This window comes from Hydractinia symbiolongicarpus, chromosome 13, assembly GCF_029227915.1.
Source record: "Hydractinia symbiolongicarpus strain clone_291-10 chromosome 13, HSymV2.1, whole genome shotgun sequence".
NCBI classification, from domain to species: Eukaryota; Metazoa; Cnidaria; class Hydrozoa; order Anthoathecata; family Hydractiniidae; genus Hydractinia; species Hydractinia symbiolongicarpus.
In genome coordinates this window covers 18,747,683-18,766,891 of record NC_079887.1, presented here as the reverse complement: position 1 = coordinate 18,766,891, position 19,209 = coordinate 18,747,683, and the positions used below count along the sequence as shown (strand labels likewise).

General features: G+C 35.2%; 2 protein-coding genes across 2 annotated transcripts in view; both read left to right on the top strand.

Annotated features, from left to right (window-relative positions):
- The first annotated feature begins 256 nt into the window (after positions 1-256).
- LOC130624337 (uncharacterized) overlaps positions 257-19,209 on the top strand; it is a 92,416-nt gene continuing 73,463 nt past the window's right edge. The window contains exon 1 of the mRNA XM_057439924.1: positions 257-2,354. The gene's annotated coding sequence lies outside the window, so the exon portion shown is untranslated. The remainder of the gene's footprint in view (positions 2,355-19,209) is intronic.
- Positions 11,245-13,068, top strand: LOC130624335 (uncharacterized). The gene is made up of 2 exons (XM_057439922.1): positions 11,245-11,421; positions 11,553-13,068. Exons 1-2 carry the CDS (start codon positions 11,360-11,362, stop codon positions 13,039-13,041), a joined length of 1,551 nt encoding a protein of 516 aa, XP_057295905.1. The 5' UTR covers positions 11,245-11,359; the 3' UTR covers positions 13,042-13,068.

Below are 19,209 nucleotides of genomic sequence, written 5' to 3'. Positions count from 1 at the left end.
AGCCAAAGAAAGGCAGGTGTGTTGTTTAGTTTATCTGGTAAAGAGATAAGTTTAGGTATGTAACGTTTTTTTTTAACCGTTGTAACTTTAAGGGCTCAGCTTTTCCTTTAAAGTTTTAGTTCCTTGTTGCGTCTTCAGCTTAAATGCGTTTTCTTTTGACACAATTTTTATAAGAATCTAAAATGTAAAGCGACGTTTTTAAGCCGTTTACACGCTTCCAGCTAAACTTTCCCTTTAATATGAACAAATATGTGACTTTTAAAAATTCATATTACTGTGTTGTATGTTTTTGTTTGGTATCCCTTACATCGGTTTAATGAGAGATTCAGTGGATTCCCCCACGGGTATTCAGCTAGTCTTATATATTAATTCCCTTGCGTGACTAAAACTGTGAGTCCACGACACGGAAATCACGGGTTACTTTCTTATGACGTGGCTGTACGCTAAAATTTAACTAAAAAGATTAGGGATGTACTTTATAGAAATCGCACATAAGCTGTAAATATATAACCCGCTGCTAATAACGATATAAATATATATACCCTTATGCCAAAAAACTCTATGTTAGCATATATATATAGGTATCGCTACATATGAAACGGTATTAGATATTCACAAAGCATACGGACTGTTAAATGAAGTTCCTAGCATAAAACGGAAATTGTGTTTACGAAAAAGATGGCTGTTCTTTTTGAGGATTCTCTACTCTTTCATTCAAAATAAATCTTTAAAAAAACATTTGAAGAAGAGCATGGTTTTATAAATTAATCATAGCAAGGTTCTGTAAGGTTTTTTCATGTTTTATTTTCAGTTTTGATTATATTATTGTTGCCAGACATGTTTTATAGCTAGCATCATAAAAAGCCAACCACCACCAACAACTAGCTAGCTAGCTAGGAATATATATATATATGTGTAGCCATGTTCTTTATACCTAGCTAAGTCTCCAGTTTATATTTAAGTGACTAGCTATTAGCTGCTGTAGCTAGCTAATGCTAGCTTTAAACTAAAGATTCCCAGTATATATATTCCCACAAAACACATCAAACGTTATTAACCCTGAAAATTTTAAACATTTTCCTGGGTTTTTTTTCGTTTGCGAAGTTCTTTTCCTCCAAATATTCTGAAAATAAAGTTCAGAAATTACTTATTTTTAAAATGTAAATTTAATTTGTTTCAAATTGTGGGCAAAAACCTTAATCAGCATGCTAAAAGAACTGACTTTTCTTAATTTAGAATTACTAAACACAACCATTTTCTTACAATCAGTGTAAACTGTTGTGCGTATGGCTTATATTTAATACACCAAAAGAGCTACTTTGTTGATTTCAATTTTATACTCTTTGTAAGCTATTTTGTTCTTCTTTTTGACATTTCTGTTTTACCACTCAATTTTTACATTTTATAAGTTATTTGGAACAGAATGGTATGAAATAGACCAAAATACCTGATCTTAGTTGTTTTTAATTTACAGGCTGTGTCTGTGAAACTTTAAGGGGAACATTTGGTGGAAGACAATGGCATGACATATACTGATAGAACTGATTTTTGTTGTGTTAGATGTTATATATATCTGAACCTTTTTGACATTTTATGTTAATTTTGCGAGGAAGGACCATATATATATACACAGAAGAAGAATTCAATTTTACACCTTGCAAGCTTTGTTTTTCTAAATTTTGTATAAATTCTTACTGGGGAGGACTCCGTGCAATATATCGAAATGACTGATCCTTCTCGATTTAAATTTGATGTGTTCTAAATCGTATATAGTTTTGGAAATTTTGTGTAAGATTTAATGGGTAAGGGCTAGATGCAATATGTCAAAAAAACTTTTTTTGTTGAATCAGAAGCACTCCCTACAACCATTCTTTTTTTTACAGTTTGTGAAGCTTTTGTGAGGAAAGAGTGTATGCAATATTATCGAAATAACTGATTTTTGTTGCAAACTGTTTTTCTTTGGCATTTTGGATTAAAATATTGTTTTAGAGGGCATATGCAGTAGATATATGTACTGAAATAGTTAAATTTTGCAAACTTTGATTTTGTCGTTACCTCTCATTTTTTACATTTTGATTAAACTTTTGTGGGAGACCGTCGGTATGCGAAGGACCAAAATAAGAGATTTTAGTATTATTTAGAATTTGTATTTTGTGTTGCAAAATTGGTGCAAAAATTGACATAAAATGAACTTATATACAGATTGATTGCTGTTGTTTAACATGACTCATTATGACTTATATATATATTTTATGAAAATTTGTGACAGAATACTATGTGAGATTTGAAATTTTGTTTACTTTATTGATGGTAAAACAGCATGCAAAATGCTAAAAGGACTTTATTAATTTTAGGTTTAAACACCGTTATTTTGTTGGCATTTTGTCTAAAGTTTGGTGAGGAGGGACTGTATGCAATATATCAAATAATGTTTTATTGCATTATAATTTGTCCTTGCAAATCCCTTTTTTTACACCTTAGATAAAAAATTCTGTCAGAGGCACAATTTATTGTTTATTTTTCACATTGTGTGTCAACCTTTGGCAGGGTTTGCAATAAACTAACTGATTTTAACATATACAATGAGAGAGATTTGTGTTTGACATTGATCAGCTTTTTTGTATATATGTGGCGTTTTAAGTGATTTAAATTTTATGGGTGAGATGTATGTTGAAATGCTTTTGGAAACTTCTTTCCGAATAATTTTCGCATTTGTCAGATGGTCAGAGCAAGTAATTTTAGTAGATTTAGATTTTAAATGTCACATAAATACTGCAGTTGTTGAAAACCTTTAATTTTTTTGGTCATTTATATAATAATGCAGATGTAAGATGCGCACTGCTGTATTGTTTGTTTTTTGATGGACATTTATCTGCTACATAAATTAAATGGAATACAGTGGATTCTTCCACGGGAAACAGCTAGTTATAACTATTATAATTAAGTATATGGATTAAGGCATATTTACAACTTTATTTGAAGGAATATTATTATATTTTTTAAGCTTGAACAAAACGAAAAGTTACACTTTTTTTAAAAAAAATTATCCGCCATTATGGATTTTTGGTCCAGGAAAATGGATTTTCCGCTAAGAGAGGGTTTCAGAAAAAAAGCGTGAAAATTTCAATATGATTGCATTACTACTTACGAAAATGATAAAATTTTAAGAAGTAGTGGTAAAATATTAAGTTTACTCTCAGAAATAGGGGGGTTCTTGCTCCGTATCGGCATTTAGGTGCCCCGATGACGAACCTGAATTTAGTTGGCGTTTTGTTCATTTTAGGAATCCAATAAATTTGGGGAAGACATTCATTTTCACCGGTAACATTTAAGTTATTTATTTTTAGGGTACTTTTCTGTTTTGTAATGATGTCTGTTGCTGATATATAAATTTGATTGTAGGTTGTTTTTCAGTTCCCTTAACAAAACCTCTGCTTAAAACCGTTTACAAATCACAGCAATATACCTGTTGCTTTGTCAATAGGTGTAACAACTAAGTTATTATGCAAGGTGTCCTTCAGAACTTGTAAACATTCTTAACGGTGTCACTCTTCTTAAAAATGTTAATCCAATCATCAACCAAACTCATTACACTGTTTACATAATCCTTAAGCAAAACATCATTATTTCTGTTTTTTGTGCACGAAGTAGATGTACAAGAATTCACTCCATCCAGGATGCATTTCCGTGCTGCTTGCCAATCAACTGTTTTAGGTCCTCTGTATTTTGGAACCTTTAACTTTCCTAAATTGGTGTTACTTATGATATTGAGATCTCCTGTCCACTCTTCTTAAAAATGTTAATCCAATCATCAACCAAACTCATTACACTGTTTACCCAATCCTTAAGCAAAACATCATTTTTTCTGTTTTTTGTGCACGAAGTAGATGTACAAGAATTCACTCCATCCAGGATGCATTTCCGTGCTGCTTGCCAATCAACTGTTTTAGGTCCTCTGTATTTTGGAACCGTTAACTTTCCTAAATTGGTGTTACTTATGATATTGAGATCTCCTGTAATTATATGGCCATGGTGTTCGTCAATAAAGGGGGATCCTTTGATGTGGCATGTTTAAAAGTGTTGATGTCCTAATTGCAAACAAATTTATTAAAATTAAAGATTTTCGAACCCGTAGTATATGTCAGGTTGTAAACCACTGTTGGCGTTTCGGAGGTACTTGCCTGAGACGGAACACAGTGAGCAATAGTTGAATCATAAAAAATTCTAGGAAGGTTAATTCTTTCAATAGCCTTGCTATCAAAAAATACATGACATAAATTGATGATGGGCTTCTTTTAGGTTTGCAAGGTGTTGGTTTGTATAATTTAAAGTCAATGGGAGCGAGTATGGCATAAAAACAATGACTTAATTTGAATCGTTTTAATATGCCCTTATTCATTGATGAAACACATACCCGATGGTAATTAATTGCATCATGTTAGTTGTGTTGTTGTTAACAACATACTTTTTAGATGATGTAAAATATCTTCACAGCTTAATAAGAAAATAATTTACAAAGAGGTGGCGGATTGTAACCCTTGCAGCTATCAAGTCGAGAATTGTGAGGTTGTGATCTTGGAAGTGCTGGATGGTATAGCATATTTTGCTTTTTCTGTATTAAGTTCATCAACAACCCATATGGAAACACTGACCTAAGTTTAGACATCCAATGCAACTCCCGCTGTTTTCTTTGTGCTTTACGGGGTCTTCACACCCAAGATAAAACCAAATCTGATCAACCGCCCTTGCTAATCTTGGAGGACAAAGTGAGCAAACCTTTAGCATGACTGGGGTATACTAGCATCGTCAAAACCCCTTGCTAAGCGAGAATTCTATTTTTTTAATTTCGTTGTGTATTTTACATTGCTTCGAAAAATAAGACGTAGGAAAAGCTATTGTTAAGGCTTTTGGTGTAACATAATGTTACAGATTTATTATTGCAATGAATCCATTGTTTCGTTTCCTTATCTTGGACTAAGGAAGTGTAATGTAAGAAAATTAATAACGTTGTTAAAATGAAAATGGCTAATGGAAAATTTTACGAGAGCCAATTGCAATCCATATGTATGAACGGCATTTTAGAATGGCAAAAAAAACAATCCATGTTGAGGACTGTGGATTAATATTAGATTCTGTTATTTAAATTTTCAGTGCAACACCAGATGGAAAAATTAATCATGGAAATAAATTTAGTATTAGAAGTCAAGTGTAGTGAGCGTTTCAAAAGAAGAATGAAAATTACAAAGTGGACACACAATGATAAACTCGGCCAGTTAAGTCTTAAAATTTAAATTCTAGAGGTTCTAAGGAATATGCTCATATAAAATTTGGCACAAAAATTGAACAAACAAACAGAGAGAGAGAGTAGGTCAGGCAAGGGTTTCGACTCATATTCCTGAACCAAGGTCCCCAAAATATCTAGCTGAGTCACCTCAAAAGAGGTCTGCCAACAGTCCTCAGCAGGAACTAGACATTTCTTTTATCAATAACTTTTTACCTGTCCTACTCCGTACAATCTTGTGTGACGGGGGTAAGAAATAGAGTCGTCACTCACCAAATAAAAGACCAGTGCAGTCCAACCTCGTCTCTGATATATTTTTTTATTTTTTATTTTTTGACTGGGGTAATAAGTGTAGTCGTCACTCTTCAAAGATAGGACTACAAAAAAAAGAATAGTCACGCCCCGTTGTTGACATAGGCCGAAAGTTGTGGTGCTGACTGCAATTTATCCAAGCTCTTTAAGGAAAATGAGGAAGGTTGTACATCATTTAGCAAGCTTTGTTTGCAAGGACTACTGCTCTGTCATTGCAATGAAGCAACATACCATGCACTTGGTTACAAACAACAGTAGTGTAATGGTCATTGTTTAAATTTCAAGAGTGGTTACTACAGCCCTTAAGTAGTGCTTGCGACAAGAGAGGTGCCGGGTAAGATGTGACAGGAGACCAAACCTTAGACACAAGAACTTAGTGATAGGCAAAACGCTTTAATTGCAGAATGAAAATTGAAATGCACTCTGCGACCCTTTTTCAACTGTTGCAGTTTGGTAACTATTGCAGTAGTGACAGAAGTACGAGTTAACGCTTGACAATTCTTTGCTCTCCAAAAATTTATCTACTGCAGATTGTACAGTCGATGTCAAGGGCGGTTGAAGAAATGGACTTCCTGGTAGGGATCCACAGCATACTGCTCAATTGATACCAACTGTTTTAAAGATATCATGCAAGTCACAAGCAACTTCGACCACTAGCTTTAAGGACACGAATCGCCAGGGCGAAACAATGAGCTCCACTACCTTGCCTGCACAAGAATCACTAAGAAGCAACAGCGGCTTGCTAAATTTGGGCAACACATGTTTACATCAATTCCATTTTGCAATGTTTTTATATCTTATTTGCAGTCGCCACAGCCATCTCTCCCAATGATTCCCATATGGCGAAAGGTAGAAGTTTTGTAAGTACTCTGCGCAAATTATCCTCCTCCAAGGTTCCAGTGAACCCTTCTTCAGTTCTAAATGCATTAAAAGGCCTTGTTTCTAATACAGGGGGGGCTGCTTTCAATCCGTTCTTCCAGCAAGATGCCCTAAAGATTCTTAAGTATCTCATACCAGAGTTGTCCATAGCCTTTCCTTTATTTGGTAGATTATTCAAACACTCGTGTGAAAATCTGCACTACTTGCAACTCTTGCAATAATATTAGCCCCTCTGAGCAACTAAGAAAAAGAATCTCGAGATAGCCAGATGTAAAAAGATGATCGCATAGATGATTCACCAAGAGATTTCAGAGTGGAACGCACAGACATGTTAGAAAAGTCGAGTCAACGGAGGCAGATTCTAACTGTTTCGGAATAAAACGCCCTAGCTCCTACTTCAACAGCAAAGAAATGTACACACCAATTGTTACATTAGCTCGCAGATGCTAGGGTATTCAAATACAGCTGTTCGTCCCAAAATGGAAATTTTTTGGCTCTCTGAGCACCAAACGGGATTTAAAGTGAGTTCGAGTCACACCTTCGTTACTAACTTAGTGATGTTTCTTTTTCCATTCCCTTGCTTACTTCCCTAATGTCCACAATAACAATATTGTTTTACTATCAAATTGTAATTTTAGTGGATTATGTACTCTAGTAGAGCAATTTGCTGTTATAGCATAGAATATTTCTGAGATATCTTTGAAAATAGTCTCAACTGGTCAGTGTATGTGGCGCAGTGGTAGCGTGTTTGTCTTCTGACCATGGTAGTACGAGTTCGAAGACTGGTAAAATCAGTGGACTTTTTCTTCATTATTTTCGTTTTCACTTTCCTTTTTATCTTTCTGTTTAGATGTCTTTTCACGCCATTAATCCTATTTTTTGTACATTATTTGCATCAACCAATTTCACAACCTTGCTCATTTTGTGAGCAGATCGATTAATCGAAGATCGATAGCAGCGGGGGCGAAATGATTATAAAATTCAATGGATCTGGAAAATGTTATACAACTGAATGGGTAAACTTGGATAAAAACAGAAAAGCAGTCATTTTCTTGAATTGGGGCGAGATGAATGTGGGATGACAAAGAGCATTTTCAGAGTAGCTTTCGCTCATAGGGCGAAAACAAATATCGGATAATATTTGATAAACGGCCAAAAATATGTGAAATACAGTAGAGACCGCCAATTAGTTTTTCGAGTTTGGGTGTTAAAGTCGCTGAGGAAAATAGAAGAAGTGAAAGTGTATTTTTTAATTTGTTTTCAATTTTACTTATCATTATTTTTTATTATCATTTTCATCACTTTATTACTTATTATTTTGCTCCTTCTTGGCAATACGAGACACGTCACTTGCCCGGATTGAGGAAAACGTCGCTAGAAACGCGACTTGAAATCAAACTCCATTGATACAGTGGCTTATATTCAAAAAGGTGTACCGTACACAAATATGATATCAATAGAAGCCTACAGATCTGCAATTGGTGCCTTTTATGGTACATGCAAAAATGCTAGTCGGATGAAAAAGATTGCTCAAAATGCTGGTGGACTTGTGCAAAACTATGGCTTTCGGGACGTGGTAGTACAACTATTAGGCCTTGCAATAATTTTGATGATTACATTGTGCAAGATCAAACTCCTCTTGCTTGCCCAAGCAGGTGATGTTGAGACTAACCCTGGTCCTGGAACATACAATGTTTTGTAGACTGTCAAGGCATCTTCTTATCAGGGTGACGTAAAGTTTGGAATTTCTGCTGGTTTGCAGTGCTTCAGTTTCGCTCAAATTCTCCTCATTGCTACAAGTGGAAAAATACATTTGTTTAACGTATTTGCCTTTAACACAAGAGTATGAAGTGCAATTTACTAGGATATTGAAAATTGGATCTGAAACCAGTAATACTTTAAAAAAAAATCTTCCCAGCCATGACTACACCTGATTCAAAATGGAAAAATTTGTACCATGAGCAAAAAAAAAAAAAAAAAAAAAAAAAAAAATTCAACAAAGCATGAAAAGTTAAAATAATCGAATCGTATAGCTAAGGTAGTATATAGAGAAAAAAATAGGATGCAAGATAGAATTGAAGCATTCAAGTGTAAAATTACTGAAGGGCCATTTTACATTTCTGTTGCCTCCCAAAAAGCATCATGGTTCTGTTGATCACCCCAGTAATAGAGTTTATAGTACTTTTTTTATATTAGCCAAGCCTGATCAATTCAACACTTCAACATCTGCGACAAGTGACAGAATTTCTACTACATTATCAGGAGATGCGAGCAGTAAAAAAGCTGTTAGTTCTTCTACACCTGCAGCGAGTGACAAAACATCTGCTACAGCGTCAAAAAATTTGAACAGTGAAATTGATGGTAAGCTTTTGTTTCTCTGGTCATTGTGAAAAATTTTGTTGATTGACTCTTAAGCTTTTTGGACTGCGAAGTAAACTAAGTGTTTCATTTGAGATAACCTTGTGCTTATTCTAGCGGCCTAGGCTACAAGGTCTGGTTGTATACGCGTATTGTTCTCATTTACCCTGGGTTTTGACGGTTTAGAGTAGACTAATTTTCCCTGTGAAGTAAAGTGTTTAGTAATCATTTTTTTTCAACTCTGATCATCTTGGATGTACATTGAAGTAAATGTATACTCCAGCTCCCCAGGCTCCTAATGTACAATACCCAACGAGTGAAATATTGCTAAACATATAAACAATGCAGTCATGAGATGAGTTAAAGTTTGTTTTTTTCTTTGTAGTTTTTACTCTATTTCATGAAATTGCAAAAGTTCATATTATGATTAGGCCCTTCTTGAATTTAATTAATTCTTTTTTTTCAATACGGGGAATGAGCAAAGAACTTGAACTGAGGCCTACCCATAATCTCCAAATTGTAATCAATGTCGAGAAATAAGTTCTACTTTTAGGTTCCCCTAGTTATTATGAATATATTGTTTATAAAGAATAAGAATGAAAATTACAAAGTGCACGCACAATGATAAACTCGACCAGTTAAGTCTTAAAATTTAAATTCTAGAGGTTTCACTCCTCCAAAGAATATGCTCATATAAAGGAACACAATTCTTCCTTTTTCCAAGGAGATAATTGGCACAAAAATTGAACAAACCAACAGACAGAGAGAGTAGGACAAGATTTCTGTAAAGGGTACAAGGGTTTCGACTCATATTCCTGAACCAAGATACCCAAAATGTCTAGCTGAGTCACCTCAAAAGAGGTCTGCGAACAGTCTTCAGCAGGAACTAGACATTTCTTTCATCCATAACTTTTCATCTGTCCTACTCTGTACAATCTTGTGAGACTGGGGTAAGAAGTGGAGTCGTCACTCTCCAAAGATAAGACCAGTGTAGTCAAACCCCCTTGCTGACCTAATTTTTATTTTGTTTTTTAGTTTTTTTCTTTTTGACTGGGGTAATAAGCGGAGTCGTCACTCTAACAAAAACGTTTTGGGTGGATTATGTTATGGTGTCCTGGGGCTAACACCAACATACTCAAATACTTCTTTTTACAAGAAAACGCAAGTAAATCATGAAAATATAACTGATTTTCGATGCATGTATCTTGAGTACTTTACACACAATGATTTTTACTATAAAATATGATATTACCATAAGTAAATACAAACTCTGAAACACGAACTTGCTGTAGAAGAGAAGAAAACACTGCAAATTTAAAGCAGCAGAAAGCACTAGAGGTTACACAGACAGCCATGAAAAGAATCGGCGAAACTAAGAAAAGAAGACGACGAAGATGAAGAACAAAGTAGCTCGAAAAGAAATAGACGCTCAACATCAGAGGCAATAAATTTTTTGCGGAAAAAATGCTCATGATAAAGAATTACAGGAGCAGAAGGAAGCTAAGCGATGTAAAAAAATTAACCTACAAAAATCCTAAATGGATTAGAAAGGAAGTAATTTACAAAGAGGTGGCAAGCCACCGCAATGATGAACTCAACCTGTTAGGTCTTTGGAAATAAGCTAGAGGTTGTAATCATCTAGAGAAAATGCCTCTCAAAGTACAATTCTCTCTTTTTACAAGGAATTAATTAAAAAATATATATATAAAAAAATAAAAAGGACACAACACATTTAAAAAGAAGAATAGAACTTTCACCAAGGGCAGGTAGGTTTCGACCCAAGTACCCTGGATGTCTAGCTGGGTCACCCCGAAGAGGTCCGCGGACGGTCATCAGCAGAAACTAGACATCCCTATCTTCCTAAAGTAAACTTTGACCACTTTCTGTTCAACTGTGCTATTCTTTGTTTTTAACTCAGGTAATAAGTGGAGTCGTTACTCTCCAAAGACAAGATCATGTGTGATCAAACCCCCTGCTAATATACATATATATATATATATATATTTTAACTGGGGTAATAAGTGGAGTCGTCACACTCCAAGACAAGTAGTATGATCAAACCCCCTTGCTAACTTAATTTTTATTTGATTTTGTTTTATTTTTGACTGCGGTAATAAGTGGAGTCGTCACTCTCCAAAGACAAGACTGAGTGTAGTCAAGCCCCCTTGCTGACTCATTCTGGTTAAAATATTATCTCAGCTCTTCTAAAAAGAAAACATATGACTCGTGACTGTTAATAAGGCGGTCATCACAGAAAATTACTGCTCTATCGTTGCAATGTATCCACATGTGAACCATTTGGTCGAAGGCTATGGTTGTGTAGTGACAATTATTAAAGTTGCCGCAATGGTTGATAATAGCCCTTAATAGACGATATTGCGATTAAAAATAAGTTTCCCGCGCACAATGCATTCTGGGATTGATTTGGTGATATGAAATCAAAACAAACGCTCTAGTTGATGAAAATGGCTGGTAGCTGGAGCTTTTCAAACTTTACATCATCAAAAAAAATAATGTTATGTTTGTGAAATGGGTGGAAATGATTTTTGTGCAGTATATGGTTGTTCTAACTGTAGAAGCAACAAAGATAAGTAAGTTTTTCGCACAGAAATGAAGCATTTTCGTAGCTAGATGACATTACCTTTCTGCTTTGTTGAAGTACGTACAACACGATCTAAATCATTTTGAATGCATAATTATTTATCTTATTTGTTCATTTCAGGCCCATCGTGAAAGATCATGTGGGTATCCTGAGATGGCATAGTCCCAAAACGAAAGCTGACATGCAACTTTGGGGAAAGATGATTCAAAGAGGAGGAAACTTCAAAATATCTATGAGTACAAAGGTGTGCTCCAATCACTTCACTGCAGGATATTGTTCAGATGTGTGTCGAATACCGACTTTATATATGAAGGGATACGATCAGCAACTACCCAAAGAACGCCAAGGAGCAGTTAAACGAAGCAGTTCTATTGACTTTGAAACTCCTGTGAAAAAAAGATCACGACATGTCACTCGAAAATCAACCGATGAACCTCAAAATGATATCCTTCTTTCACCGACTCCGAAGGATCATGATTATGAGATAAGCGAGGTAGATATGACTTCTCCACATTCTAGAACTGTAGCTTTTGTCCAATGTAGAGGATGTAAAAACACAAGAAAAAAATTGGTGAAAACTGTTGAGCAAGACATAATTCAGAAAAGTATTATAAATGATCTTCAATATGAAATAACATTATTGAAATCAGAGTTGAAAAGCCGAAGTACCTTTGCAGTGTCGGATGTTAAAGAAAATGACGATTTGTTTAAATTTTATACCGGTCTACCAAACTATACTGTTTTCAAATGGCTCTACGATAAAATTCAATTCAAAGCAAAAAATCTCCAATATTATCGAGGAGTTGGGTCATTTCAACCAAAGCGACATCAGGTTTTGAAAAAAAAGAAAAGTGGCAAATCAAGACAAATGACCATTGAAAATGAACTTTTTATGACTTTGGTCCGCATTAGACTGGGGTTAACTGAAAAGGATTTGGCTTTTCGGTTCAGTATATCACAGGCGGCTACATCACAGATATTGGCAACTTGGATTTCTTTTCTTGGTAAAGAACTCACTGGTTTAATAATATGGCCATCTCGTGATGATGTTTTGCGATACTATCCTAAATGTTTTCAATCGTTTTCCAACATAGTTGGAATTATAGACTGCACTGAGGGCATAATTGAAAAACCATCTATTGCTAAAGCTCAAAGCCAAACGTACTCATCTTACAAATCGCGCAATACTTGGAAAAAACTGCTTTGCATCACTCCTGCCGGTACTATATCATACATATCAAAGTCATATGGAGGCTCTGCATCTGATAGATTTATAGTTGAAACCAGTGGTATGTTAGACAAACTCGATTATGGTGATAATATTATGGCAGACAAAGGTTTTAATATCGGTGATCTCCTGATTAGCAGAGGGTCAAAATTAATAATCCCACCTTTTTTGAGAGACAAAGGGAAGTTTTCGAAAAGAAATTGTAGTAAGACATCACAAATCGCGAAGGCTCGTATTCATGTTGAAAGAGCTATTGCGAGAATCAAAGATTTCCGTATCATTCAAGGAGCTTTACCTTTGACTTTGAAGGACCAACTTGACAATATATTTGTTATTTGCTCAGCAATAACGAATTTAGGACCTGCACTTGTACCTTTATGATATTATGCGAATTATTATAAATCAATATTTTATTTTGTCTTTCTTTTAGTTGAAGATTCGGTTTGCTTAAAATGATGAGATCAATGTTGTGCCCTATTTGTACTGTAAAAATGTAAAATCGCCCATTCGCGTAACTTGATCCTCGCGAAATTTTTTTAAATTTTCTATTCGCGAAAGTTTATCCCATAAAGAAAAACCTTTTTTGTTTTTTCTGCTTGTATAATGCCCCACACTTAATTTGGTCTTGCTCTTTGAAATTCGCGAAAGTTTGTCCATCCAAATTTTCAAAATTTATTCACTCGCGAAAATTTCTATGATGATGGATTTTAAATTTAAAGATTTCGCGAATTTTCTAACGCACGAAAGTTTATACCATTGAAGTATCCGCATGTCTGATGTAAACAAGTCATATGTAAACAAACTGATTTCGCGCATCAAAGTTGATTTTAGAATTTTGATCGAGTCGGCGCCCCTAAATAATATTCTTGCGATCCTTCTCAAACAAAAAAAAACAGCCTGATTCGTCGAAAATTTAGCAACTATGGAGGGCCAGAATTGCAAAAAAACAAAAGGTGATAAAAACTTCGCGAAGTCATTTCGAAATGGGGGCAAGTTTAATAAAACAAACGTATCATATCAGAAATAGTGGGAAAGGTTGATTCAAAATGTGTATGTTAAAAATATGTATCACACCATTAGTTGGAAAAAAAATTACAATGTTCATAGAGTGTTGCAAATTTTGTTTACAATATCATTTAAAACTTCAGCAAATTCTAAGTCATGCTGAGCTTTCTACCATGTTTTGTTGAAAAGATCTGGGATGATGACAGTTTCATAAAAAACCATTGCTTTTGTAACATTGATGTACCAGAAAGCTGCATCAAATGGTATTCTCTCAGTAAACGATTCTTTAGATGTACAAACGAAAAAATCACAATATCTATAACCAGTAACTCCCATCTGGCACTGTACCTGAAAATAGTATTGATGATTTCGTTTCAACTCAACATGACCATTTACAACATGCAAACAACTCTCCTTTTTTTCAGCATACTCTTTCACAGTCAAGTTTCGATATGTCCAAGGACATTTTATTTCCAATAATCCAGTTTCATGACATGCACAATGAACAATTCCATCTGGGGAGGCACCAACAAAAGGGTGCTGAAGACTTATATGGAAGCCGGTACATCTAACATTAAATTTCTTATGTGTTTTTTTCATTCCCCTAACATACAATTTACGAGCATTATCTTCATTTTCTATTCCCCATTTTGCTGCTTTGGATGTATAAGATTTGTAATAGCCGCAAACTCTAGGTTCACAGTTGACTGCTTGTGACAGAAACAGCTGGGGTAATACAAAACCGCTAGGGAAAGATAACCCTCCCCCTTTTATGTGAATGTTAATCAGACAATTTTTACATTTTCACAAAAAACAAAACATACACAGGAGAGTTATTTAAATCAGATGGTGCAACTCTAACAACTGCTTTATCGTCACATCTTAACCATGAGCCACCGCTGCGATCTTTTTGTTGCCTCTCCACTTTCCTCCCAACTTAAAATCTTAAAATTGCCTGATTATGTCCACCTTCATAATGTCCTATTTCTTAAAAAAATTACTTTAAAAACACTTCCGTTCCCTGTCATTAAAACTTTTGGTATTGATTTTTCTGTTAACTACGGTACTCATGGATATGGTAATGGTCTCATAAGTGTTCCTTCTGTTCAAACGATATCCTATGGTTTAAATTCAATCCGCTTTCAATCCATTCGATCATGGAACAAACTTATCCAACATTTCAACTTATCCTTCCTCAATTTATCACCTAATGCTTTAAGGATTAAACTAACTGATTTCTTTTTACAATCTTATACCCAACAATAGTTCCTTATTTCTTAAATTGCTTATTTCAAGCCAATTGTTTAAAACCTTGTCATTACACTAGGGTCATGTGTGTGTGTGTAAAATGTGTCTCCAATTGTTTGCAGTTTTTGTTTTTTATTTTTTGTTTGCTTGTTTTATTTATTTATTTATTTATCTGGTTATTTAATTGTTACCCCATTTCATATATCCCTAAATTGTCACTGATCATAGTTCTTTAATCAAAGGTAGCCTCATATTTTTCTAGCTATGCTATAGTGTGGTTTCCTGCATAATTTTTATAGTTGTGTAGATATCATTATTTTTATATTTATATTGTATTTTATTTTTGTTACAAATGAATAAGTCTTGTAAATTTCTTAGTCCGAATAAATGACTACTTACTTACTTACTAACTTACTTACTTACTAACTTACTTACTTACTTACTACTTACTTACTAAGTAGAGATAGCATATTTCTAACTCTAAGTACTTACAGATAGCACATTCGTATTTCAAAGTATAAGTCTAAGTGTTAATCTGCCTTTCTATTTTATTAAAGATGCAAAAAATATATTCATCACAGTTTTTAAATAAATGTGACAAACATATAGCTCAAAATTTTATTCTAATGGCGTATACTATTGGCAGATAGGAGCGACGGTAGTTATTTGTTTATTAAAGAAGTCGTGTAGCAAAACTCTGTGCAGCCAGGTCAGCAATACTTTTCTTTTTATGAAAATAAAGTAATCATAAGGCATAATTTCAACCCTTCAACATAAAACACTATACCATCCGTTTTATCCGCTTAATGTCTTATCAACTGTTGTAATCTTTTTGTTGAGATCTAAGTAGCCTTACGGCATGTAACATCATAAGTGAACGTCGTTATAACTGTGTTAAAAGCATGAAGTTGTTGCATATAATACATCGCTTTAGTCTTTCCAAAAAGCTCGTTTCTATCTGCCATAACCAGATAGTGATGTACCAATTTGTGTGGATGCGTCTTGCGTTAATTATGTGACAGAGTTTGAACGAAGTGGTTTTATACAATACCCAAAAGTATATAATGATAATGTGTTGCAATAGATTTAGCATAAGTATGTACAAACTCTAGTTTCTGCTGATGACCGTCCGCGGACCTCTTCGAGGTGACCCAGCTACACATTCAGGGTACTTAGGTTCAGAAATATGGGTCGAAACCTACCTGCCCTTGGTTAAAGTTCTGTTCATCTTTTCAAATGTGTTGTGTCCTTTTTATTTTTTATTTTTTTTTATATCTTTTTTTTATAATTCCTTGTAAAGAGGGAGAATTGTGCTTTTAGAGGCATATTCTCTAGATGAGTACATCCTCTAGCTTGTTTCCAAAAACCTAACAGGTTGAGTTCATCATTGCGGTGGCTTGCCACCCATTGTCAAAAAAAGTGGAGCTGTTGGAATCAACAATTTACTACCATGCGTCTCACCTGTTTGGTGTAAGGTCACTTTCCCAGCACAACCTATCAGGTTTGAACAGGAGAGCTTTATGCAGCATCAGTTGGGTAAACGAGAAGAAGAGTCTACTCCGAACTCTTAAGAACACATCTGACCCAGTTGAGAAAAGCAACATGCAAAACCTTTTAGATGATATAATGGCCAAGTTAAGGTTACTTCGGAGAGGTGAGCGGAATAGGAAAAGACGTTGGAAAATCTCGAATGCACGCCGGGCTTCCTCTAAGAATCCTTATCAGGCTGGAAAAAATATTTTAGATCCCAAATGTTCAATAAAACTTGAAGTTGCCCAGGACGAGATGGATTCACACAAACATTCAACCTTGAACGATCCCTCACGCCATATACCCCTTTCAGATCTCCCTGGATTGCCTTCACCACCAAATCTAGTCTCAGCTTTCGATTCTTCCAAGCAAAAGTTCAAGGATTTCCAAGCTGTCCTACATTCTTGTAGAAATGCTTCTTCTCCTGGGCTGAACCAAATTCCTTACAGAGTATATAAGAATTGTCCTCATATTGCATCGTTTCTGTTTAACATTTTTCAAGCTTGTCTAAAGAAGTCTTTTATTCCTGTGCAATGGAGAATTGCATCAGAAGTTTATATACCTAAAAACAACACACCTTGTCCATCCAACATAAAGGATTTTCGCCCCATAGCTCTTCTGAATGTTGAAGGAAAGCTCTTTTTTAGTTTGATTTCCAAGCGGTTAGAATTGCATATTATAAAGAAAAACAACTTCATTAATACTTCCATTCAAAAAGGCTGTATGGAAAAAGTTCCGGGTTGCTGGGAACACATGTCTCTGTTTGGTCCACACTTAAGAATGCAAAGGCACAACATTTGTCACTTTCAGCCATATGGCTTGATATTGCTAATGCGTACCCTTAAGTTCCGCACAAGCTGAATTTAATGGCTCTCAGACGCTATGGTGTACCAGAATCCTGGATAGGGCTCATACAGCTATACTACGGCAGCATGTGGAGTAAGTTTTTTTCGGCTTCTGCTCCTTCCAGTTGGCATCAACACTTCAGGGGAATTTTTATCGGCTGTACACTTTCCATTATACTATTTCTGGAGCTATAAACGTTATTATTGAATATGTGTTTGTTACCCCCACCCTTATTGATACTGAAGATAATAATAAAAAAAATCCCAGACCAACCCACAATAAAAGTTTTTATGGATGATATATTCTTAATGTCAACGTCAATTCCAAGTACTAGAAATTTATTAAACAGGTGTATAACAGCTTTTGATTGGGTAGGCATGTCGTTTAGGCCTTCTAAATCACGTAGCATTGTTATTGATAAGGGAAAAGTCGTCCAAAGTTCACCGTTTACAGTTGGCAGCGAAAAAATTCCATCCATTCATTCTAATCCAATTAGGTTTTTAGGCAGAACAATAAACTCATCCTTGTCTGATTCTACTGCAATACAAGAATTTCTAAATGATGCCGAAGACAAACTTATAGCTATAGACAGGTCCTTTCATGAAGGGGTCCATAAGGTTTGGCTATTATTAATTTATGAAGTTTCTCTATCTACTATCACAAAACACTTTCTGTTTTCATTAGGAAATAGTTAAAACTACATCATTCAATTTCCAACATTTCCTTATATTCCTCGACATTGCCTTGTCCTCTTCCCCTGAAAAGTCTTGCATCTGTTCTCAAATCTGCCAAAATCAGTGAACATCTGTTACTAAGAGATTTTGTTGACCCTTGTGTGTCTAAGTACGTACCAGAGTTAAAAGCTGGAAATTGGAAAGTTAGTGAGGCAGTTCTTTCGGCGGATAATCATCTCAATTTCAAAAAGATTTTAGGTTTGCATTAGACTGGTCGAGCTGGCTTAGGGCTCTTAGACCACAAAAATATACCACCAAAAGGCACTTATGCTTACCGAAAGCTTGTTTCCAATACCATTGAAAAAAATGAAGAAGATATTTACCATGCCAGAGCTGCACAGTTGCATTTGCAAGGCAATTGGACAAAATGGTGCTTATATGAAAAATGATTTATCTTGGAGAACAATTCTTTCACTGCCACAATGCCTAACTTCCTTTTTTATTGGCGCAACCTACGACACCCTTCACTCTCCAACCAATCTTGTGAGATGGGGAATTGAGAAAGACAAAAGTTGCATTCTGTGCAAGAAACCATCCTCAAATGTCTCTCACATATTGGGTGCCTGTAGGACCTCCCTTACGCAGGGTAGATACACATACCGTCATGACTCGGTTTTAATAGTTTTGGTTAAGGCATTAGGAGTTTTTGGTATCATATGAACCTCTAAGGTTTCCAAGTGCAAAAAAATTAATTTCATTCCGGCCGGTCAATCAACATCTAAGAAGAGGCATACAAAGTGTCCAGGCCTTCTTCACCTTGCTTCCGATTGGAAAATACTGTCAGATTTAGATTCCGTTTTAGTTGTTCCACCATACATTGCAATAATACAACTACGCCCAGACGTGTTATTAATATCCAAATTGATATCCAAAACTGTAATTATGGTAGAACTGACTTGTCCATGTGAAGAGAACACGGAATATTGGCACAAACCAAAGCTTCTTCACTTTGTTATGCTATGAAAAACAATGGATGGATCGTGCATTTCTTTGCCATTGAGGTGGGTGCGTTCAGAATCAGTAAGGACCTGTTTTCGTCGCCTTGGTTTCCCTAACAAGCCTTTACGTTCCCTATTAAAATCCCTAACTTTTACCTCCATGAGTGCTTCTTTTTACATCTGGATGTCTCGAAATTCTACCACTTGGGTTGAGCCTGAAAAGGCCCCAATCAATCCTGAAGTTTCTT